The sequence below is a fragment of the Fusarium keratoplasticum genome, chromosome 11 (genome assembly GCF_025433545.1).
Source record: "Fusarium keratoplasticum isolate Fu6.1 chromosome 11, whole genome shotgun sequence".
Classification (NCBI taxonomy): domain Eukaryota; kingdom Fungi; phylum Ascomycota; class Sordariomycetes; order Hypocreales; family Nectriaceae; genus Fusarium; species Fusarium keratoplasticum.
In genome coordinates, this window is record NC_070539.1 from 1,275,734 (window position 1) to 1,299,446 (window position 23,713).

At 49.0% G+C, this 23,713-nt stretch overlaps 9 protein-coding genes across 9 annotated transcripts; 4 read left to right on the forward strand and 5 right to left on the reverse strand.

Moving 5' to 3' along the window:
- Positions 1–154: 154 nt before the first annotated feature.
- On the reverse strand, positions 155–1,550 carry NCS57_01324200 (ZnMc domain-containing protein; the record flags this gene model as incomplete). Its single annotated transcript, XM_053062887.1, has 4 exons — positions 155–318; positions 374–858; positions 914–1,047; positions 1,098–1,550. The coding sequence occupies 4 exons, from the start codon at positions 1,548–1,550 to the stop codon at positions 155–157; spliced, it is 1,236 nt and encodes a 411-aa protein (XP_052907782.1).
- A 1,599-nt stretch (positions 1,551–3,149) lies between these two features.
- Positions 3,150–4,436, forward strand: NCS57_01324300 (uncharacterized protein; the record flags this gene model as incomplete). The annotated part of the gene is made up of 1 exon (XM_053062888.1): positions 3,150–4,436. One exon carries the CDS (start codon positions 3,150–3,152, stop codon positions 4,434–4,436), a length of 1,287 nt encoding a protein of 428 aa, XP_052907783.1.
- Positions 4,437–7,523: 3,087 nt separating this feature from the next.
- NCS57_01324400 (uncharacterized protein) lies at positions 7,524–9,461 on the reverse strand (the record flags this gene model as incomplete). Its single annotated transcript, XM_053062889.1, has 5 exons — positions 7,524–8,380; positions 8,530–8,540; positions 8,742–9,036; positions 9,083–9,281; positions 9,330–9,461. The coding sequence occupies 5 exons, from the start codon at positions 9,459–9,461 to the stop codon at positions 7,524–7,526; spliced, it is 1,494 nt and encodes a 497-aa protein (XP_052907784.1).
- Positions 9,462–9,894: 433 nt separating this feature from the next.
- On the forward strand, positions 9,895–11,824 carry NCS57_01324500 (ATPase-AAA-core domain-containing protein; the record flags this gene model as incomplete). Its single annotated transcript, XM_053062890.1, has 5 exons — positions 9,895–10,264; positions 10,316–10,486; positions 10,544–10,603; positions 10,652–10,711; positions 11,049–11,824. 5 exons carry the CDS (start codon positions 9,895–9,897, stop codon positions 11,822–11,824), a joined length of 1,437 nt encoding a protein of 478 aa, XP_052907785.1.
- Positions 11,825–13,968: 2,144 nt separating this feature from the next.
- NCS57_01324600 (Isochorismatase domain-containing protein) lies at positions 13,969–14,544 on the reverse strand (the record flags this gene model as incomplete). Its single annotated transcript, XM_053062891.1, has 1 exon — positions 13,969–14,544. The coding sequence occupies one exon, from the start codon at positions 14,542–14,544 to the stop codon at positions 13,969–13,971; it is 576 nt and encodes a 191-aa protein (XP_052907786.1).
- Positions 14,545–15,557: 1,013 nt separating this feature from the next.
- On the reverse strand, positions 15,558–17,593 carry NCS57_01324700 (uncharacterized protein; the record flags this gene model as incomplete). Its single annotated transcript, XM_053062892.1, has 8 exons — positions 15,558–15,683; positions 15,736–15,947; positions 15,999–16,419; positions 16,516–16,787; positions 16,837–16,946; positions 16,994–17,189; positions 17,236–17,387; positions 17,439–17,593. The coding sequence occupies 8 exons, from the start codon at positions 17,591–17,593 to the stop codon at positions 15,558–15,560; spliced, it is 1,644 nt and encodes a 547-aa protein (XP_052907787.1).
- A 424-nt stretch (positions 17,594–18,017) lies between these two features.
- On the reverse strand, positions 18,018–19,577 carry NCS57_01324800 (uncharacterized protein; the record flags this gene model as incomplete). The annotated part of the gene is made up of 1 exon (XM_053062893.1): positions 18,018–19,577. The coding sequence occupies one exon, from the start codon at positions 19,575–19,577 to the stop codon at positions 18,018–18,020; it is 1,560 nt and encodes a 519-aa protein (XP_052907788.1).
- Positions 19,578–20,323: 746 nt separating this feature from the next.
- On the forward strand, positions 20,324–20,863 carry NCS57_01324900 (uncharacterized protein; the record flags this gene model as incomplete). Its single annotated transcript, XM_053062894.1, has 1 exon — positions 20,324–20,863. The coding sequence occupies one exon, from the start codon at positions 20,324–20,326 to the stop codon at positions 20,861–20,863; it is 540 nt and encodes a 179-aa protein (XP_052907789.1).
- A 1,260-nt stretch (positions 20,864–22,123) lies between these two features.
- Positions 22,124–23,536, forward strand: NCS57_01325000 (F-box domain-containing protein; the record flags this gene model as incomplete). Its single annotated transcript, XM_053062895.1, has 1 exon — positions 22,124–23,536. The coding sequence occupies one exon, from the start codon at positions 22,124–22,126 to the stop codon at positions 23,534–23,536; it is 1,413 nt and encodes a 470-aa protein (XP_052907790.1).
- Between the last annotated feature and the right edge of the window lie 177 nt (positions 23,537–23,713).

A 23,713-nucleotide genomic window follows, 5' to 3' on the forward strand; every position in this document is an offset into this window, starting at 1 on the left:
TTTGATCTGGCCTTATCTCTTAACCATGTTTGCTGTAAAGGGATGATGTAGCGCTGTCCCGCAAAGCATCCTTGGCGTCCTTGAGCATCTCTGCTCGAGTGGCATCGTCCAGGTGACCAACACCCTCTCGGGAAAAATGGGAACAACCACGCACTTAAGTGTCCGGGTATTTGGAAGCAAGCCTGGCTTGCTCAGACTCTCTCATGTTTGAAAGCCTCTTCTTCAGATCGGTCACCGGGTCTGAGTGTTGGTCACCAATACTACCACCTATCATTTCATCCCTTTTCCGTTCCCAGTCTTTTTGGGCGTCGAGGTACTCTATGAGGCCAAACAGTCAGTATCTGCTTGATATTTCTGGGAATCACAAACCTACCCTTCATAAGCTTATCTGAGTATTCCATGCGCTCCATTCTTCTTCCGTGCGATGTTCTATCGCTTGCATCGTGCCTGGGGGCTGGGCTTTGCGATAACAGCGAGTCACCTGCCGTGGCATGCCCAGGTGTGTGAAACCAAGTCACCCACTTGAAAACCAGGTCGCGGATCTTGGTAGAATCGATACTTCCATCAGCTCCCGGCGTCTTTGCCAGTTCTTTGATCTTTTCAGCTAACGATGGAGTCTGTTGAGTCAGGCCGATCATTCTCAATGCGGCCTCTAGTGTCCATTGGGGCGCGCGCTGACTCGGCCAACTCCGAGGATACATGAGCGCTATGTAGGCTTTATCCATGTCCGATAGCTCATAGTTGTAGTCAATGTCAAAGTCTCGGCCAGTGATGACTCCAGGCAATGGGAAGTGCATGATGCTTTGAGTGTCGACTTCTCGCAAGGATGTCATGTTCTTTGAGTTGTATGGATTGATGCTGACGTCCAGTTAGTGTTGTTTCGATGAGACCGTTGACTGATAAGTGAACTCGCATATGTTCTTTGACATCGGCGTCGCCCCAACCTTGAGAGCCATAAAGCGTCACGAGTGCATCGGCACCTGTCAAGGCAATGCCACCGTTGGCTGGGCATTGATGTTCGTGAAGCATGCCCAATGCATGGCCGAACTAGAATGATTAGCCAATGGAACAAGGTGCCTAACAAAGCAAAAACAGACCTGATGAAGTATAACGGCTTTCTCGGCTGCTGCCATTTCATTGTCGCTGCCGATACAGCCAAGGTTCATGGTGGCAGTGCGTGGCGCCGCCTTCAAGCAGTCTGTCCCGACAAGACTCCATGTCCCTTGACTTGGCGAAGGATCGAAGGCAATGACAATGTCCGGACGAGCCACGGAGTCCCCGGCAGCGATGAAGGAAACATTGCTGTACCACTCCCATTCCTCGATGACAACGGCGACTTTTTGGCGCTGTGCCTGTGAGCCACTGTGCTCTCCATCTATCCACCCATACGTGATGGCTTGTCGGCCCCGGCTCCAGAGCTTTGTAGGCAGAGTGATCACCACGTTGTCAAGTCCTCGTGGCTGTTCTTGGTATATGGCTTCCTCGATAGCCGTCTTGCCTGAAGAGGGGATGACTGCATCTTTGCAGTAGGTTCGAGCGATTCGTTCCATGTCGCTGTGTACAGGAACTTTGAACCAAAATTGGCCGGGATAGGAAACGCAGTGGGAGGAAAAAAGGTGAAAGTAAGAGGGGAGGTCACAGAAGAAGATAAATATCGTCAAGATGCAGGCTTCTAGACCATGCCTCACATGAACACAGCCTGCGCGCGTGAGAATGCCTGTTAAGTCTATAACACAAAGCAGCGGTTGTCATCGCTAATTCCGTTATTGTCTTAGTGGCACCGACTTGCACTTGGTTCAATAGTTCCAGCACTAGCGATTTCGCCGTGGGTGGGTGACGAAATAACCAGAACGGTGACGGGGTGGGCGAGGACATCTTCGGCATAGCAGGTTTAGGAAAGAATCATCATAAAAATATGGTTTATGAAGAGGAGCTTAGTGTATTAGTGCTCTAAACCTTCTGTCATTGTCATAGAACACCATGATGATAATTGACATTCCGAACGGCGAGATATTCAGCATCTCCGTGCTACTACCTCGTCTTTTCTTTCACCCAGGTGTGTGGCTTGGAGAACCGAGCTGAGATCTGCCAGGTGAAAGGCGCCCCGCATAGCGCCTCCGTCACAGAACGAGAGCAAGAAGCTACACGGGAGTTCAGGGTAGTAGTCGACTTGGCCGTACTTGACCTCCCCGATAGTGTATATGGAGTCATATTTTCGAAGGGGGTGGTATGATTTCGATGGTTTTTTCCCGACTTTCTCGCGTGACCGGCACACGATTGTTCTCCCTCTTGGTAATAGGCCCAGGCGTGTCGGCTCCTCGCTTGCGACTGTTTGTCTTCGAAGCCTCGACACGTTCTCTGGTCTCTTTGTTCCCTCATTCCACTCCCTTATCAATGCGGGCTGGACCTGGCAGAGATGCTCTGGCAATTCGAAATGGCCTTCATTGAAGTGGTCGAACGCCTCGGTTATCCAAATGAGGTTTACAAACGAGCGGGTTGCGGGGGACATTATCAAATCAAGGACGTGCTGTTCAAACCAATTGGGGATATTGTTTTGCCTTTTCCTTTGCTTTTGTACCGATATAGGAACTAAAGCCTGAATCGATTGAGCAGGGCCTATAAATGATTGATTCTGACTCATGCCGGAGATTAGAGATTCGGGGACATGGTGAAAAGGAGTCTGATTGATAGCTTTTAGCAATGGCCACGGAGTTGAGAAGATGGCAGATCTATGAAGGGAAAATGACAAGACCTTATGGGGGGTTATAGAGAAGCAGTGAGGGCTGGGTGCAGGAGCAAAAAGCTTAGCTCTCAACAGAAGAATGAGTTAAAACCTAACGCCTCCGAGTTTGTTCCCTTGGTTATGGAAATTTTGTTGTGGCCTTGAAGGCAGAAAGCTAAAAATCCAGAAAGTTTAAATTTGTTTGCGAGATGCCGCCTTCTCGCTCCCCAGTGATGACATGACAGCATGACACTATTCGCGCCACACGTGCTGATTTAAGGGGCGCCACTTTGGCGTTGACCAGGTGCGGATTGGACAGTGGTGACTAAGCGACCCGACCGTGAATGTTCACGCAAGGCCAGGCAGCAGTTCTCATTTCCGTTATTCACGCTGCTCAAAGCTTCATGTTTACACCGAACTATCCATGATGACAGACGCAGCTCCTTCTGACCCCCTCGCTGGCCTCGACGACATTGACTGGGCCAGCCTGCAGCATGCATATGGCAGCGCAGAAGACGTTCCAGCCCTGCTGAAAGCCTTACGGTTTCACGACAAGAAAGAACTCGATCGAGTTTACTTTGCCTTGTCCAGCAACATCCTCCACCAGGGAACTCGATATCAAGCTACTTCCTATGCGGTCCCCTTTTTGTACGCCTTGCTTGACGCAAAAGACACACCTCGTCGCGAAGATCTGCTCTACTACCTCGTCAACGTTGCCCTGGGCCATCCCTCTGCCTCCGTTCCGTCAGGCGTCGAGATTACCAAATGGCGAACCCTTGTGGCGAAAACTCAGCAGCCGAACTTTGCAGAAGACGAGAGACGAAAGATGGACGAGTATATCGCTGCAGCTACCGATGATAAAGATCGCCAGCGCCGCGAAGAGGAGTCCCTGTTTAGATTGTCGCCTGAGAAGATGGCAGAAAGAACGCTAAACGGACTCCGAGCTTATGATGCGATCCGGGCTGGATTAGACTCGGTGTATCAATGCTTGAGGGACGACAATGCTGATTTGAGAGCGGTGGCTGCTTTTTGTCTGGGCTTCTTCCCTGAGAATAAAGTCAAGGCTGAGGGTGAGCTTTTGGCTCTTTTAGGCCACGAGGAGGACGTCGCAGTCCGTGGCACCGCGTTGATATCGATTGCCCTACTCCAAGCTCCATCACCAGGAGATCTTGTGCAGACCGAGGTGGCACAATACCTGAAAGCAAGTTTCACCAATCAAGATAACGATCAGGCATCCAAGTGGTCTAGCGCCATCGGCCTCGCGATTCTTCGGATCTATGAACCAGAAACCATCAACACAATACTCCAGGCAATCTCAGACGACAACTATCTGAGCATCTTGCAACGCGACCACTGCAAAAGATTCCCCTTTGCATATCCAGACCTGGCTTCGCTGGCTGCCTCCGTTCTGAAAGTCAAGGGCAGCGAGTTCCCCCAAGTCACTCGAATCACTTTAGCCCAGCTCGAGGGCTCCAAGGGGCAAACGACATGGTATCTCACAGAGCTGTTGTTGGAGTCAGCTTTCGACGGAAAGCCTCTCTCGGGGACCAAGCCATTCTCGGAGTTGACCGAGCTTCAGCAGGAGACACTGCGAGCTTTGGTTAGACTTGACCAAACCACCTGGAGCTGGGGTAACTTTGTTCGGATATTGAGAGAGGGGGGAGTTCCATCCACCCAGGAGGCTCTGAATGTTTACATCGATGGAAAGGAATGAGAAACAAAGATTCCAAGTTAAATACGCAAGACACAAAAACATTCAGGAAGCTGTCACTTGCTCATGGTGACTGGCCTTTTTGGGTATTTGACTTATTAACTTATGCGCGCTGTGTCTTACCTCTCCGTAAAATATATCCGTAGCCCTTTACAAATACCCCACCCAACAAGCCGATGAAACCACTCATATTACCCCCAAGATTTTAGGCAGAGTAGGGAGGAAGGTACATGTCTAGTGTGTTAAAAATCGAATGTTGTCATGCCGTTCAATTGGTCACTGGTAAACCCAAGAGTCTGGGCAACTGCCAAGATGCCGTTTTTGCCCCTGTTTGGAATAACCCTTGCTGTGCCGCATTGCCCAGACGTTACACTTATCTGTTTTGCTCGTACTCCTCGGCCTATAAAGATGTGATGTTATGGGATGGTGTGAGGGTAAGAACAGCTTAAAAGAAGCATGGAGCCCCGTTCATTTATGCCTATTTTGCGTTGGTGCTCGTTGCCTGGGTATTCATTGCCGGCGATTTTATTATTCCATTTTGAAGAACGTGTCCCCGGTCACACCCATTGAAGACCTCCGTCAAAATGACCTTTTCGCGTCTAAGTCAAGTCTGGTATTTACCAGCCACTTTCGTGGCCCTCGCAGCAATGTTGACCCAGCCTGTCCTCGCATGGCAGCCCTACTTTGGTGCCCTCGACCAAGATGAACCTGTCATGCACGCCCCAAACCACATCAAAGCCTCGAAACCATTCTCAGTCGCTTTAAACTGGTCACGCAGTGTTTGGTATGAGGAATGCGAATGGTATTCCGAGCAGGCCGGGGGTTTTGGCTGTGATTGGCCTTATCTGAGGATTTACCTTGGTGGTGATCAAGACTTGGATTTTCTCGACCCCGATTCCGATTATCGCAAGAAATTCACCCACTACTGTTATCTCGAGCCCTGCGTTACTACCAACGTCACCCAGTTATCTCTCACAATACCGCAAGACGCAATCCCCAATAGTGGTACAGACGGCAGAGGTGGTGAAGAAGGTCCGTGGTGGGCAGTGAGCCTTCGATGGGACATTTTCTACCTGCAGCCCAACGGCACCGCTGTTAGTCGACGATATGGCCTCCATGACGATTCAACCCGGTTCAACCTGACGGGCGCGGATGACGAACCTTGGCCAGAGAACCAGACAGGATATGCTTGGTACATGCTCATGGAAGACTATGCCTGGAACATACCCTGCGACGCGATGAAGTGTGCGAGAAAGTGCTTTGGGGAATACATGGATACTCCAAGCGGGAAGAAGAGTTACGATGCCGTGGAAGAGTGCGTTGAGACATGCCCTGGTTATGGGAGAGAGGAAAAGGGGTGCATCACGGACAACATGAGGTTGGGTGATCCCGAAACAGCGGCGACGAGCACTGGCACAGAAGCCTCCTCGACATCAACTGATACAGCAAACAAATCAACAGAGTCATCCAATTCTGGAAGTAGGGATGTTCCTTTGGGAGTGAGAGGGTTTGGTTGGTGGGTGAGCCTGGCTGTTCTTGCAGTGATGTAAGCGACAGCGGGCACGGCTTCTGGAATATTGACAATTCTATATGAGTGTAGTAATTGGAACAGCGCACAAAGACTTTGCCCTTGTTAATTCATGTCTCATAGGGGTCTTGATCATTTGCCTTAGAAAGGGCTTGCAAGGGGCAAAACCGTCTATTCTTGAAAGTCCTTGACAGGGACTACCTAGCAGCTCGTTCGATGCGAGAGACTGAGGCTAGAATCTGTTTGTCACTATCTCCATGTATCGTCAGTATCATCACCATGAGGGATGTGCAGAACACCTGACGTGACACAGGTGACAGATCCAACGCACAGGTTTGGTGCGCTCCTTACGCCCAGTGCACTTGGACATGTCGCGGGTCGCCCTCACAGGTTCGCATAAAGACGATTCCTTGCACTTGAAACGAGTATTCCTGCCACAGTGTATGCACTCCCACACGATATAGACGCATTGACACATTTTGGATAGTAGCTTTGAAGTAGTTGTTTAAAGAAGTAGATACTGTTGGTGGATTCTGGGCGTTGGTAGTTGTGGTTCCTCGCGCGATAAACTATGGATGCTCGTTGAGCAGCAAGAGGGGGAAGAGTATACATATAAAGAAGTAATTTGCAGTCAATAAAATCCTATTTTGGCTGACTCTCTGATGCGTATCGGCTTAAGTATAAGGGGTTCACCCCCCACTAATGGATCAGGGAGTGAATATACTTGTCTACCCATGGATCAGGGAATGAGCATATATGCCTACGAATAGATCATGGAGTAAATATATCTACCTACTAATGGATATTGAGACATATGAATCCAAACGCAGAGGTTATGGCGCAGTAATTGCCTTGGTACCTGTTAGAAAGTACCTTCTACTTTTTCGTTAGCATAGTGGTTTCTTGCGCTCTATATAAGCCGCTCTATAAGTTTCTTTTAATCTTTCTACTTACTATTGCTTTATGAATAGCACTACCGATTCCAGGTTTACTACCTTTTTATACCTTTACTATTAATACTAATACTGAGAGAATCTATTGTCAGAAGCTGGAAACTGGCTTTTCTGTAATGTACCCGCCTATTTCGTGGTGCACCCAGTCCCATTCCCATGTTTGGGAGAAGCGATACACGGGCGAGCAGATCTAGTGGCATATCGGTATCCTCCATCCAGCGACCTTTGCCGTTAATAACTCTCTTAGATTTATCACATATTTCACTGCTAGTTGTGAAGTAGTTGAAGTAGTTGCGAAGTAGTTAGTGATCAGAGTGAATATTGGTGGTGGATTGGGGTTTGTGGTTATTGCTGCGAGGATTATGGACTAGCTTGTGAGAAGGAAAGGTGGGACAGTGAAAGATATAAGTGATTGACTTAAGTTAATCACTAATAACATTCAATTGTAATGTTAGTCTGTCACGGTGTAGCTATTTTATGGAGGCGGTGATGTTCTTTATGAGGTAAGTAGTGAGTGGGTGAATGAGGGAGCATAAGCACACTTTGAATTCATTGTCATGGGTCTTTTTCCAGATGTGATTAATATTTTCCCACTTCAGGTAGACCACTTTATAGATCCTTATCTTCGTTATGGTCTCTTTCACTGTCGTCATTGGCATCGTCATTGTCTGTGATATCTCCGTCTCCGTCTCCCATATGTGGCTTTTGCTTCACCTTCTCAGCGATTTTGTCACTGCTCGCAGAAATATCGACCACACCTGGCCCGATGACCAAGTCCGGGACATAAAGTGACATGTCCGCAACGTCCCTGATGTAAAAACCAGGAAGCGCATCGGTTACCATTACCTTGATCACAAGGTCTTCCCTCTGCCTGATGATGTGGACTAGTTTCTTGGCCATCTTGTCTTCACTACCCCCCGAGAGCCTTGAGAGAGAATTAATAATTACAATGACCATATCGCCCTCTGGTAGTAACGACAGTAACGTTTTAACAAGCTTGAGAGCCTCCTTGAGATTCTTCCTTGCCTTCGAAAAGAACTCGTAGGCTTCCAGTTTTTCAAGGTCCACTGACGGACGGTGGTCCGAGATGAACCTGAGAAGTTGGCCGACCAGGCTCCTGACCAGGGCGGTAGGGCCCGACTTGTCCTTGGAAAGAGAGTCATTGCTCCTGTGTGCGCAAAAGAATGCGAGCACCGGAAATTGGACTGTACTTCGGAGAGCTGCGGCAGATAGTGCGCTGGTAAAGGATAGTGGGCTGTTAAGGGAAGCCGGGGGCGTATAAAGGTTGATGTCAATGATGCTCGATTGCTTCCCCTGCAGCCGAAGGTCCACCTGTTCCGAATGTAGAATTGAATGAGACATGTTCTTCTCGTCGGAGTTGAGCAGCTCTATGTGCTTGAGGCAGTCCTCAATGTCTCTCATTGGGTCGTGGGGAAAGCCTCGGAGTTTCTTCAGCCATTCCGAGGCTATGTGGATGTTGTTCTCCTGGCGGGAAGATATGGGTATGGCCTGCTTTTCTCGTTACGAAAGTTTTAGGTCTTGATGATCAACTATCAAAGATGGTTTTAATCGTGTTCCAATTAAAAAACAAAACGCGCTGGGAAGCCACCCTCACCTGTCTTGGTACTGAAATTCGGGTTGCTAGCACACAGACTATACAAGGCGCCCTCCAAGTGATGGAACAACGCTTGGTGAGCTTCTTTGGTGATTTTGGCAAATGCTTTCTCCAAGTTTCTGAGAGAATCTACCATCATTGCCTGCGTGTCTATTGGAGGCGAGCTCTGTTAGGCATGAGGAGACTGAAACTGAAAACCGCCAAGGACTCACCACTGTTTTGCTCCATTGACAAACCGCAGACCATGCCCCAGATTACCAACAGCGATTTGTATGCTGCCTAACCTCTCCTGCTCGCAGATATCCACTTCCTTTTGAAAGTGATCAATTTCACTTTGCAGCTCAGCTAAAGCGCCATCTACAGAGAGTTTCTGCTCTCCATCATCATCATTCTCCTCGTCACTCACCACGCCCGGGCTGGGGTTTTGGGCACTATGGGCTCCTGAATTTTGCCTCTTTCTAAGACGGATACTCGTGGCCAAACTCTTGGCTCTATCTTGTAGCTTCACTGCTGCTTGTTAGCTATGCGCTTGTCGGGCTTATAAGCCGCTTACTCTTCCGGACTTTGGTGATCTCGTCAACAATACGCTCTAGGACAGTGAACACAGTGACAATCACAGCATCTGCGCGTAAGTGCAGCCTAACGGAGGCATGGTGTATTTGTGAAAGGCGCTGGATAGTCTCTAGCCTCTCTGGAATTTCGGCCAAGAAGTTTTGAACCGCTTCGCGGTGCTGGGCACGTTTCTCGACAGCCTGTAGAAGGACGTAAGTCATTGCCCACACGACGGCTTCCAAACGTACAGCCATAATCATGGCATACCCTCCGGAGATGACTGAGCCATAGACGTCGCTTGGAATCATTGTGAGGAATCCGTCAATGGCGCTTCTGTTGTCCTCCACCTTCTGATAGCATCTCCGGACAAAGTTTTGCATGATCTTGTCTTCGCGGCACTATCACGGGTTTCTCCTATCTTATTGATAATCTGTAGAACATATTCACAGGTGAATTCGCTTGGATCTTTGATGTCGAGATCGAGTTGAGTGTTCACATTTCTCTCCCTGAGAACAGCGACGAGCTTTTGAAGGGGATCGAATATGTCACGGTCCGGGAGGTGTTTATCTTTAAGCCCTACGAACGGGAAATGGAAATTCGCGCTCTTGTCGCATACCCCGATCGCTACTTGGTCGACGATCACCTTCATCAACGCGGTAAGATGTTTCTAGAAGTTACAAGCATCTCCCACTTGCAGTACGAAGGTTTGGCAGTTGGACCAAACAGAGAGGAGGCAAGTATCATGAGATTCCACATCCGCGACATGTCTGACAACGTGATGAGCTACAGATCAACAGCGCGGTGGTGGTGGACATGAAAGTGACCTTTGAAGGTGGGCCCAACGAAGAAAACAACCCAATTCAGGTCCCGAAGTTCACATCTCCCGCATCTCTTTGGTTGGTAAATGCTGATCACGGGGCATATGATCTCTTTGGGAAACCTAGCTGCTATCACATGTGGTGCCACCATCGGGATTGCACGTCGGATGTGTACGTCGAATCACAGAAAAGCAAGCGGATCACAATTGAATCCAACATCAAGCTTATCCTAGAAGAGTATGACAACAAAAAGAAGCGAGGTGATCAGGGTCTTGGCCGGCTCAAGAAGCTCATGGAGGAGAGGGACATCATTAGATTGCTGCCAGGGGCAGTTCCGGGCTTCGTTCTGAGAAACCGGAAGTGGGGTGAGTCCAAGTGTTGCATAACTTGAGGGATGCGCAAACTAACATGGACAGTCCTCCTTAACCTTTTGCAACTTGGGCCGGTCGATCAGGACAATGGATGGAGTAATCTTGTCCTCCCCCCGGGGCACCGGCAGTTGGTTCAGGCCATGGTTGAGACTCACACGCAGCAGCTCAATTCTAACAAGGATGCTAAGCTTGAGATGGACTCGGTACGAGGCAAGGGTAGATAATCAGGCCTTCCTTTTTAACCCTTGAGCGGCATAGCTGAGAAATCGTTAGGGAGAGGATGCGTCATTCTCTTGCATGGAGTCCCGGGAGTGGGCAAGACTTCCACGGCCGGTAGGTGTCTCACTTATCTCTTTTACCAATGACGGATACTAATTACAGATACCATGGCAGAATGTGTCGCTGCTCATACAAAGAAGCCACTTTACCCCATCACTTGCGGTGAGACAGACCATTTGTGTTCTACCCCTTTATTCAGTTCTCAGCGAGTTCTAACATACCTGGTGAAAAATAGGAGACATCGGCTATAGGCCCGAAGACGTGGAAAGAAACATGGAACATCACTTAGACTAGCACAAAAATGGGGTTGTGTGCTTTTAATTGACGAAGCAGATGTCTTCCTTGCCAAACGTGACGTCTGTTCAGCCCTGTTTGAGCTCACGGAGAGATATTGGTTAACTGTAAGCAGCAAATGGATGTACAGAGGAACGGCCTTGTCTCAGGTAAAGCCACCCAGCTCAAGGAAAACTGGTAAGGTCCGGGACTAACGGAATAATAGTCTTCCTCCGTATCCGAGAGTACTACTCGGGGATTCTGTTCCTCACAACAAACCGCGTCGGAGCGATCGACGACGCATTCCGATCCCGCCTCCATCTAACCCTTTACTACCCGAAGCTCACCAAGAAGCAGACAAAGGAAATATTCAAGCACAATTTTAAACGGATTGCCGCCATCAACGCTAACCGCACACTGAACGGGTTGTCCCCGTTTGAGTACAAGGACTCGGAGTCGAAAATCATGGACTGGGCCATGGAAACCTGGAAGGCGCTGAGGTGGAACGGACGCCAGATCCGCAACGCTTTCCAGACCGTCCTTGCCCTGGCCGAGTTTCAAGAGAACGGCCATGGCGGTGAGTCAGCGCCTCGAGTGTTGACTAGACAGTACTTCAAGATTGTTGCCAATGCCTCCACCCAGTTCAACGACTACTTGCTCGGGACCCATGGCATGGACGAGGATAAGGTGGCTAACCGCGAGTACATGAGAGCATTGTCATACTCACCCTCTTCTGAGTTGGTGTTCAGGGGTTTTAACCAAGACTCTTCTGAGTCTAGCTGCGAAGAGGAGGAAGATGATGATGGGTCAGAGACAGGGAACGACTCGGATGAGTTTGATGGCTTCGAAACTGGAAAAAAGAAGAAGAGCAGAGGGAAGAAAGGGAAGAGCAACAGTAAGAAGAGCAAAAAGCCGACAGGGAAGAGGAGAAACTCAGGGAAGAAAATCAAGGAAAAGAAGAAGGAAGTGAAGGAGAGCGATGAAAGTGAGGACTCTGAGTGATGACGCTTTCCTATTCTGTAAGCTGTGCCGAATCATGGCCTTTCAACGATTGTCCAAATTTGCCCGCAACGAGTGTCATAAGTAATGTCCAACCTCTGCTTCATGACCCAGACCATGACGGCACTATAGTCAGACTTTTCGAAATCTTAAAAAGCATTTCCTCGTTGAACCCAGACTACATTGCCAAAGTTTGGGGCAAAAGATGCCACCAACGCCATCGTTCTAGGTGCTACGCATGTCCTAGTTGCGTTCGCTGTCATCCGCGCTCAGGCGCATAGCAGACGCACCCGGTGCAAGGACTCACTGATTCAATGCAAGTTTGATAGTGAAAACAGCATCGAGGGTTTGAAAGGAAAGTACTTTTAAATGCGCAGAGCTTGATTATTTCATAGGTACAACAAGTCAAACTCTCAGATCGACTTCATATCCAGCTCTCCAGCTAAAGCAAGCCAACGTCTCCCAACATGGCAAAGGTGTGAGTGCTCACTCAAGAGCCAAGGGTCTTGTGCTTCTTGGCCGCGCAGGCACCACACATCTCCTCCAAGTTGTCTTTGGAGCCATGTTGAATTCTTCCACACCAGCCGATCCTCCCGTGCTTCTGGTTGGCTGCCCTGGGGCAGATGTAGCAATCATGTTCAACACGAAGCTCCTTGCGGCAGACTTTGCACCAGTAGTAGATCCTCATCTCGTGACACATTGTTCCGGCTTGGGCGCTTGATGTTCCAGTGTGCCCTTTGTCCGGGTAGCACCTGGTAGAAGAACGGCTCCATAGTCCAGAAATGGTGCAGCTTGAAGGTGTAACAGTGTGATCAGCAGGGACGAAAGGCTTTGAAGTCGATCTGGTAGTAAGGGCCAGCCGTAATAAGAGAGATGAAAAGTTTTGGAGGTTTATTTGTTGTTGAGAGTGGAAGAATGAAATGGAATGAATTTCGTCTTGGTGGTGATATTTATACTTGCACTTCACGACTCCCTGATTCAACGCTACAGGTATCGTGGCCACCTTCTACACTGAATCAACCTTGATTCATCGCCAATAATCTTCCCCCAGGGTCAGGAGAGTGCTAAACAGATGATCTATGAGCTAGAACAAGTGGCGCTTTGAATCAAAGGCCCAAGACAGGTTTTGTCACATCAATCCACGGACTGTACACAAACCTTGCATCTTTCACAATAGCGTCAATTATATTCAAGGTACATTAGGTCCAGCTCTCAGATTGACGACAATTCTCGACCTGCATTCAGACAGCCAAGTGCGGTGTCTTCCTCAGGTGCGCATTTCCTTGCTCTTCTTCTCACAGGCACTGCACATTTCATCCTTGTTGTCCTTGGAGCCCTGGCGAATGGATCCGCATGACCCCAATCTCCCATTTTTCTGGCTAGATGCCTTGGGGCAGATGTGAGTGTCGTATCCGACTCGGAGCTTCGTAGCGCAGACACTGCACTTGTAGACGATCGTCAGGCCATGGCACATAATTGCGGCTTGGTTTCTCCGATCTTCCTTTTGGCCCGGTTCCTGTTTTGCAAGAGAATTGCTCGATGACCTACAATTATGCAATCACTGAAGGTTGAGACACGCGATGACCAAGAGCGAAGAGCTTTGACGTCGATCTTAGAGGCCAACCAGTACAGAGAGATCGAAGTCTTTGTTTAGATTCGTAGGTTAGAGTAGGAGAATGAAATGGTCTACGGATTTCGTCTCCATCATGCTATTTATAGTCAAACCGACGGAGACATAACTCACGGCTGCAAGCGTGGTTCTTACCATACCTCTGCGCAAATGTTGTTGTTTCATTGTTAACAATGGTCTCAAAAACTCAAAAAGGTGCTATATATGCTATAAAATAACCTCAGCTTTCCCACTTCATGTTATCAGAGTTTGACAATGCACCACACACTGACTTACTTTATCGCGTCAATGGCGTCACGTTTCCACAGTCGACAATGATCAACGACGTCACTTATACACTCAGACAGGGAATCTCAGACAACCAGTGCTCATTTTCATTGAACTATTTGGCATGTAGGCCCGAGCGGATCCAACACTTTCTCAACTCCGGTAGTCCACTCTATGCTCTCAACTCCGCCAGTCCAAGTACCACGGTCTCTCAACTCCGTCAGGTCAGCACAACACTCCCTCAACTCCGCTAGTTCAGTGACTCGATCCATTCTTTGGCCGAAGAAATAGTTGCCTGTCTAGGAAACACCTTTTGCGTCAACACCCGATGCACCTCTGCGTCGCGATCCAGACACAGGTCCTCCACAATAGTGATGACAAAGTCCAAGTCAGCAGCCTGTCTCAGAGTCGACAGGACTGCACCGCTAGTAGCTACACCCGTAAGCACCAGGGTATCGATCTTCAGAGTCCTGAGGACGGTGTCCAAGTCAGAGCCAGCAAAGGCTGAGGTTCTCTTCTTGGTGACGACAATGTCCTTCGAACCAGCAGGAGGGGCGACGGCTGGATCAAAGTCCGACGAGATGTGGCCTTCAGTAAACATACCCTCTCCCATGGTGGAGAGACCGCCCATGAACTTGTTCCTGGTAGCCAGGTCTTCATATCCTGGTCGAAAGGCTGTTCGGACGTGAATCACTTGGACTCCGGCTTCACGTGCTTTCTGGGCAGTCTGCGCCACGAGTTTGAGATAACCCTCGCGATCAATATCCCCAATCATGGGGATGACGCCCTGTTGTAGGTCCAAGATGATAAAGGCCGTAGTGGACATGGTGGTTGTAGGTGTTTGGGTGTGATGGGAGTGGGCGTGAATTGGTCTTTGACTGGTGTGAAGGTGAATGAGAATTGGCAATTTCACTTGCAAAGAAAATGCCAAGGCGTCTCACAATCACTTATATACTTAACTCTCCTTGTAGGAGTTGAGAGTATAGTCACGGGGTTAACATGGTTATGTCCGTGAGCCTCCTTCTGGGTTCTTGGTCAGTATTTCCTTGCTTATGTCCGGGTTCGGTGCCGAATCGGCAACACTCATCCAAATGTCTTCAAATAACGACGGATATCCATAGAAAATTTGATGAGCAATTAATGTACTCGCCGGAGTTGAGACTTCGGAGAGATCCTTTGACTGCTTGATTTAGCAGCTCTCCACTGGGGGAGGTGGTTCAGTTCCGCGAATCAGACTTACCCTAGAGGAATGATCAAGATCCACAGGCCCAGTGACATGAGACAAATGCCTCGAGCGGTTCCTAGCTTCAGCTGAATTTATGCCACCTATGTGGCTCTTTCCTAGTGATGGTGTACTCAGTACATGGATTTGGCCATAGAGGATGACCGAGACCGGTTGTATTTCTCAGGATGAAGAGGACCCTTTGACAAATGCGTGGTGGGCCCCCCCTTTTCACTGCAAATTTAACACACCCAGAAGGCCTATCCCAGCGAACCATCCAACCCCATTGTAAAATATCCACGCAAAAGAATCCATATTAAGATACTCTCAAAAATAAAGTCATAAAGCACCAGGTTATGAATGAAGCCATTGATTCAAGTTTGATTACATTCTGCTCTATTGCGCTATGCCTTAGCTGTTACGAAAGTCGCTAACCTGACCAACTATCAATCGATCCTGATCTATATTGCATGCTTACTTTTGTTTCCCTTTTATTGCCTTGTTTTATATCAATCTGTAGTGTCGCTTTAGTATCCAACTGCCCATGTTTTCAGTATTTGACTGTTCACGTCGTTGTTTTCGCCGTCCGCAACGGAACAACCCCAAGCATTCGTCACTTAACCCACTAAAGGCTCACGCTCTTCGGCGCCTTCTGCCTCTTCCACATACTTCTCCACGAGAGTGCTTCCAGCGGGAGGGAAGTTGGAGAATAGCAGTACTCCCATGGCAAGCAAAGCGATAGCCTGTATCTGTCAGTTTCTGCGGACTCGGAGCTGTTTGGCGTGGACTACATACCGCATTGCAGAAAAATGTTGCGTACGCCTTGCCAGCTTCAGCAAGACTGGCAAAGATGAATCCAAAGAGACCCTGGGTTGCGAGCCGTGCCACATTCTCGACAAGGGTGACAGCATTGAGGGCATCTGCACGTTGAGAATCGGGGCACATTTGGGTAATCACACCCTTGGCAGCGGGTGCAGACCCCGAGCCGAATGGAAGCAGAAATGCGGCTGTTCTGTCAGCTCAAAATTCAGGTTCTTCATCAGAATGTGAGTTCTTACAGAGATAAATGTGCCATGGACGCGTCGCAAAGGCTGCTACGGTTGTGAGAGCTCCATCGACAACAAGACTCCACCGCAAGAAAACCAGGTCAAAGAGACAGCCATCATCCTCCTTCTTAGAAGGCGGAGCCTCATACGGCTCATGGTCCGCCTGCTCACCAAGCGTAGCATCAAATTCGCCAGCAGAGGTTGGCAAATGCTGTGACGTAGCATCGTCAACAACTTCCTCCGGTACCTCTGACAAGGGCTTGGATGAAAATCGGCGACGTCCCCATGCGATGATGGGAGGAAACATGAAGATGAGGAAGAAACTCCTCATGAAAGCAAACTCGGACATGAGCCAGCCATTGTTGCCTTGATCAAAGTCAAAGGCTGCCGTGGCGTACATCTGGATCAAAAGAGGGGCATAGCCTGTGGCGAGCTACACAACCTGAATTAGCACATGCCGAATACGAGCATGGTAGCACGAATGAGCGGTGTGGGAGGATGAGGGTATCCAGAAGGGTGGTCAACTCACCACGCCGAGAAAAATGCCGCTGCAGAGAAAGATGATACCGTAATGCTTCCTGTACTTTCCATCCTTGAGGCGCAGTGTTTGAGGTGTGAGGACTCTGAGAGGAGCGAGGAAGCCGGAAACGCCTCGCTGGCCTGGCTTCTGACCGTTGGACATGGGCTCTGGGGAGATGTAAGGCAGAGAGAAGAAGACGTAGATACCCGCGAGGATGAATGAGACGAAGGCCACGTCGAAAGGAGCTCTGATGTCAATCGCATCTCCAATCATACCGCCGGCTGCTGAAGTCAGTCGCAGTCAAAGGCTATTGGGCCATTGGTGACTTACTGAGATATCCCAGACCCTGGCCCAGCATAATAGCTCCCTGAAGCTGACCAAACACCGCAGTGCGTCTAAGGGGTTCAACAACTTCTCCAGCAATGATATTAACCACCAAACTGTGAAGCGATAAGCAGAATGTCTCTCAATGTCTCGGGGCTCTTACATGTAACCCGCAGGTCCGCCAAGAATCGTGATGAGCTGAGTCGCCTGGATAATCATCATGCCTTCACTCTTACCAGCGACGACACCAATGATTTGTGTCACGACTCGGATGGCCGGGATAAATATTTGAGCGAGCAGAGCTGCCTTCGGGCCAAACTTCTTGACGGTCCATCCCGCCACAAAGAGGTTCAAAGTTCCTGAGAAAATTAGATGAGGTTCGCCTGCTGTAAAAGAACAACTTACCGCAGAAAGTCGTGCTCATACCCAGGATACTGAACTGGGTAGCCGTTCCCGCCGCAATCTCATCTCGACTGCATCTATCCCCGGGTCCTTCATACGGCGGATGAGAATCATAAAACGTGTCACATGTCATTAGGTGAAAGACATAAAACAACCTGTCTCAGATCAGCCCTCCCACATCCAAAAACGCCGATCTCGACACTTACGGGACCTGCGTGAAACTAAAGCTCAACGTGATCAGAAACCCCGCAAGAAGGATCCGATTCTCGACCTTGAAGGCCCGCTTCAGCCAAGACCCTACGCGGTTCTTCTTGGCGGGTTCATTTTTGGGAAGGAGGGGTGTCGTTTCATCGGTCGTCATAATTGAGGCACAGCTTGGTGATCAATTGACGCGCGAAAGAATGCAGGAACAAGTTGTACAACGAGTGAGGCGAAAAATCTTGTGATGATAAATACGGATGCATTCTTTCGCAAGAGGTCCATAATTGCTAAGAGGGGCTCGGCTTTCCGAATGGGGAATAGCGCTGATTTCACGGCATTACTCGGTTATATCACAGAGATGCATTTCCTTATCTCGTGCCACCATGGGCAGAATTGTTGTGCTTCGGCTTCGATGCCTCTGGAGCTGAAGTGTCACTAGACTGCCATTAATATCACAGGTGGTGTGTCAAAATGACATGGCTGGCTATTGGTTGCTGGCGTAAGCTCTGACCTTCAAGCGACACTTGAGTGAGCCCGAATCCTTGTCTTGCCAGGGTCCTTGGCCTTAGAATGACTACGGACATTCAACTCCCCAGCCCAGCCAAACTCCGATCTCTCCTTGCTTCCTCCTCAGCTTCCGCCTCAAATCTCAATCGCCTCTTGTCCCACTCCTTTCGACGCGGTGTATTAATCCCAAAAAAGCTTGCGACATAAACAAGGTCAGGACAAGCGTCGAGGAGATCATCTACATCAGATGGTTCGACATCCTCATCCAGGTTGACAAAGAGCTTGACGAGCTTCTTGGCCTTTTTGCAGCTCTGCACAGCAACTTGCCCCAGAGTTGTGCTCAGGTCCAGTTCTTGGAGAGTGGAAGAATGAGAGTTGACGAGTCGGGCGATGACGTCGTTGAGGTGATTTTGCGCCGAGACATGGTCTTCCGAGTCCGTTGGATCTTCAACATCTCCGGCTGAGACCGATACGAGCCGTTGTGGTGGAGATGCTTGACCAATGGCATCCAGATCAAGCGTGGAAATGGCGCATCCTAGACCGAAATCGACTTCTCGAAGCGCCGTCATGAATGGCATAACCTGGACAACCCAGGGGGAAATTTCTTCGATACTCCAGACACGGAGCTTTTGAAGGGTTGGACCCCATCTCTTGCAAGCTTCCGAGAGTTCATCTGCCGTGATCAATCTGCACCGCAACTCCAGCTCACGAAGAGAAGGGCACTGGCGGCTGAGATGCGACAAAAGGTCAGGGGTTTCCTCGATGAAGAAATCTTGGCCCAGAGTGAGGCATTGAAGATTGGTAGAGAGATGCGGTGACAGGGCTCGTATCATCCACAGGAATTGGCCATGAAAAGTCAAGCTGGTCAGTCTTTGAGCGGCCTTGGCAAAGCGCTCATCTTTTAAGGACTCGTCAAACGCCTTTTGATTGGCTTCATCCTCTTGTTGTTGCTGGTCGCTTGTCCATTTGACATTTGTTGAGTACCAGAATGTCTTGAGTCGCGGGCATGCATCGAGTAGAGCTGCCATATTCATGACATCCTGTGTCGAGACATGATTCGAATCTTCAAAATCCATGCCGCGTTCAATAAGTATGTCGTCGACATTTGGACACGCACGAGCGATGTCAACGATGAGGTTGCCGTTCTCGCCTTCAGCTTCCCATAACAGCCGAAGAGACTTTACCAAGGTCGTGAGATGAGGTTCAATGGCTAAGGTGAATCTGAATCCCCACTGTCTCGTTATGCTGTCAAGGTCGCGAGGGTGGTTGTATAGGTAGGGCTCGGCGATGGATTGGAGCGTCCTGCTGGAGCGACAGAGCGCCAAGAGGGTCACTTGTCGCGTCACATAGTCCCATTCAGTGACGTAATTGACGATGAGCTGGTAGATCTCAATAGGCAAGACGAGAGATAGATCACCGTCCCGAGCACCTAAGTAACTGCCGAATAAAACTGGCAATTCGTCCGTGTCCTCGACGTCAGCAAAGTCCTCTATGTCGTGATAGAAGTCGATGGCGGCACGAGCTCGGCGTTGTGCTTGTTCGTCGTGAGGTTTCTCGCGAGCGACCTTGTTTAGCAAGTTTCTTAGCCGAATGGCCTGGCGTCCTGCCAAGCGACAGGATATTTGGTATTCAGTCATGATGGCGCCGAGATGTGGAGGATGATGTTGCACGTGGAGCGCGTCTGATGGCTCTCAACAAGGGCCCGCATAATTACGTATACGCGATTCATGCTTATCGTCATTTGCGGTTATGCAATTAAAGAGAGTATTGATGAGGACGTGACAAAGAAACAAGTTAACACAATTGGTCTGTTCGGGTCAGAGATAAATAAAGGATATAAGTATAGGGAGAAATGTGACTTAATTATGCCTCGATTGGTCGCCCACCCGCCTCTGCATCGGTGTCGTCGGGCGTTTTCGAACATCTCTGATTGGAGGCCAGTGTTAGTAGACAACGGGGCTTCATGGTCAATCATGATGCTTGGTATAAATACTCCGTAATATAAGCATGGACCTGCCGTTCAAACAATTTGGACGGGGGGCAGAAATGAGATTGAAGCAATCTAAGCTAAATATGGAATGTGGATGGTTGCTTAATCTGGCAAGGATTCACGAGGCGGTCAGCATTGGCTCAAACTGCCTTACAAGGCTTGAGAAATAGAAACTCTTTTAGTAAGATCGGGGACTCGGAAGACTGCAGGGGATCCCTTTCAGGAAGGTGATGGCCATCAAGCTGTCTGTAGGCAGTAAGATGACAACATTAATTAGGCCGATTAACTCGGACTGTCGTGTATATAAGTCTCTGCTTCGTAGACCAGCTGCTAACGGTGGAACCGTTTCTCCTCTTGACTTAGTCTCTTCATCCTCCCTCTACTCTCTTAAACATGAAGATTAGCGCTATTCTCGCCCTGGGCGCCGCCATCCTGCCTCTTGCCAGCGGCGAATGTAACTGGCAAGACGTCGGAACCCTGAGCAAGAAATGGCGTCTCAGCACCTACAAATCCAAGAACTGCATCAGCCAGACTGGCAGCTGGAAAGGCTCCGGCTTTGGTGTCCGATGCATTGACATCCCCAACAACACCAAATCCTTCATCTTCACCGTCGGCAGCGGCTACAATCCTCTCAACTTGGAGGACTGCACCATCTTTTTCAAGACAAAGGGGAACTGTGGGGGAGAGCAGGTTGGAAGGTCGAAGGGTAGCTGGAAGAAGAGTTCTGTGAAGAGCAAGGTGGCTGGCGCGTATATCCAATGCACCAAGCTGTTTCAGAAGCGCGAAGAGGAGGGTGAAGGCTCGGCGGAGAGAAAGTTTGTGAGGGATGATGATGGCGAGTGGTTTGAGGAGCTTGAGGATGGAAGATTGGTCAAGGCTGATTTGGTGGAAGACGGCCTAGATGGAGATGAGGACGAGAGGGAGGAGGCTTGAATTCCTACCAATGGTAGCACGGGTGCTCTAGTTGTTTGAGTATTAGTCGTAGCAGAGAAATTTGAAATGGAAGCTACACATCATTTTTGTCTGGGTTCCTGCTCATCTATGTGGGATATTTTCGATGAGTGAGACCAACAATGAGGATCCATCGACGTCAACAGCAGTCCATCATTTGAATCTTTTATAAGCAAGGTTACCTCTTTACCTACCACCCTAAAAGCACATACGAGTGCTCAGCGTCCTAGTCGAGTGGTTAACTCTTCCTTGCTTCCGCTCCTATAAACTCTCTCTTCTCTCCGCAAACCTAAAAACCACTCTTTTTGGGATTTCACAGGTTCAGTTGAGGGCTTTATAGGTAAGTTTAACTCTTATTCTCCCACCCTAAAAGCACACTCGAGTGCTCACCTAGTCAAGTGGTTGACTCTTCCTTACTTCCGCTCCTATAAACTCTATCTTCTTTCCGCAGACCTAAAAACCACTTTTTTGTTTAACCCCCAGAGTCTCAGTTCAATGTCTTTTAATGAAGGTTACCCTTTTCCCTCTCATCCTAAAAGCACAAAAGTGCTTGGCGTCTGGTCAAGTGGTCTTTAATTCCGCTCCTAAAAAATCTCTCTTCTTTCCGCAACCCTATAAACCTACCCCCCTCTGACCAGACGCCCACCTAAAAAAAGCCATCCACCTAAAAACCAATCTTTTTGCTGTTTTCCCTCTAGCTTGTGGTTTTCGTTATTTCTTGGTCATCAACTGCTGAATGTTCTGGGAAACCCCCTGACCGACGAATTGTGTCGTGAGCATATGAAAGATGCCTGCACCGCTGGACCGTTATGGCCTTCAAAAACTAATCTTTTCGCCGTCTCTTATGTTGATTCTAGTTTCCGTTATTTTTCATGCATCAGGTTCTTCTCGCCCATCATCAGTATTCCCCTCGACCGCGAGGCTGGCCCTGATATCGTGATGGATGCCTACGCAGCTGGACCGCCAAGGTTTTCAGTTGACGCAACGGTATGAAAACTCCTTAATTTCTTCGTTGGGGAGTTTTCCCAGCAAAAATTAGGTTGTTGGGCACACGAGTCTAGAAGCCAACATCGCATGATGCCACGTGAATTAATCGTCTTAATTAACTTATTACTACACCTTGTTGGCTACTGACAGCCTCTAGCTCCGTTTTTCCTCACCTCCTTCACACACAGCAATATCATACGTCCTTGAGAATTATTCCGTTCAAGTCCCCACTCTTCTAAGACTCTATCATCCATCATGGCTATCTTTCTCCCAGATGAGATCTGGAGACAAATCTTTTCACACTTCGAGATGGTCCTTCATGACGGTTACCGCAACCTTGAGCCCCTTAAAAATCTCACCGCGCTGAGCCTTGTAAGCCGACGATTTCATCACATGGCTCAGAGTCCGCTATACCGAACAGTCCTACTCTGGGGACTGAATGATCTCTACTTTGGCGATCGCCACGAACTTTATCTTCGCCTCGCTAAGGCCCTTGCCAACAACCCTCAGCTTGGCTTGTCGACCCGGGAGATTTCCCTCGCGCATGGGAATCTATCAATCCAAGATGATATCATGGATCTTCTTGGAGATCGAATTGAGTCGCTCAACATCTCTTCAGAGTCCATCGATCTACTGAAACGCGATATCATCTTTGGACGGAAAGGATCTGGCGTTGCGAGCTTCCTCCTTGCGTTGATGCCACGTGTGCGATTGGTGGAACTATGCTTATACAATGAGACATCCTTGGCATTACCATACCTGCTTGGTGGACGGCTCAGCCAAAACACGGGCGAGCCACATACTGTTGCGAACCATCTGCACAACCTACAAGAGCTTCGCATCACGGCTGCGCAGGGGCAGACCTGCGAATACATTGACTGTTTCGAGTCAATCTTCCTTCATCCGAACCTTCGAATTCTTAAACTATCCGGGTTCGACCTGACAGAAGACAATATCATGGATACGGAATGGCCGGATTACCCGTGCAATTTGCGACAGCTAAATCTCGACAAGTGCATCGTGGATGCGTCAACCATAAGAGACGCCTTATCCTGCTGCAAAAAGCTTGAGATTTTTACCACCACCGCCGGTAGTTATGATACAGCCGGCGATCTTCTCTACAGAGTCTGGAAAGTGGACTTGAACGAGTTCGGAGACGTTCTTAGAGAGTTGGGCCAAAACTTGGTCAAGTTCGAGCTTGACACGTCCGCTTACCGACGCGTTCGTGATGCGGCGGGCAAGATCGGGTCTCTTCAGAGCTTGAAAGCTCTCACGCATCTCTCAATCGCTAGGAACGACTTTGTTGGTGCAGAGGACGACCCGAGCGCAATCCCTCTGGCCGAAGCCTTGCCCACGTCAATTGAGGTTATGGGTTTTAAGGAAGATGCAACCAATTCCCAGTTGGTACAGGAAGCATACGAGTACAAAAAGATGCATGACGAGATGTACGGCCTGGCAGTCGGTGGTCAGTTCACCAGCTTGCGTGAAATCACGCTGTTGAGGCAGGGGATCCCTGAAAAACATAGATTCGAGAGGGAAGTTCCTGGGTGGGATATTGAGGACACCGACTGGCCTGTCGGTTCAGCAGTTGAGAACGAGTATTACACATACATGGAGCTGTGTATGAAGCGAAGGGATGACGGATCTGAACGGGTGCAGAATGTATAGATATAATACAAACCTAGCACAAAATGAGGTCACCGTTCATACTATGTTTCAGCGCATGAATTCACTCAGCATCACGATTCTTGTAGAATTGATTGAAGGAACTTATAGGAACACCATTATTGTTCTTGACCAAGCCACCTTGGGAGGTTCGTTGTGCCTTTTGGAATGGAAATGCTA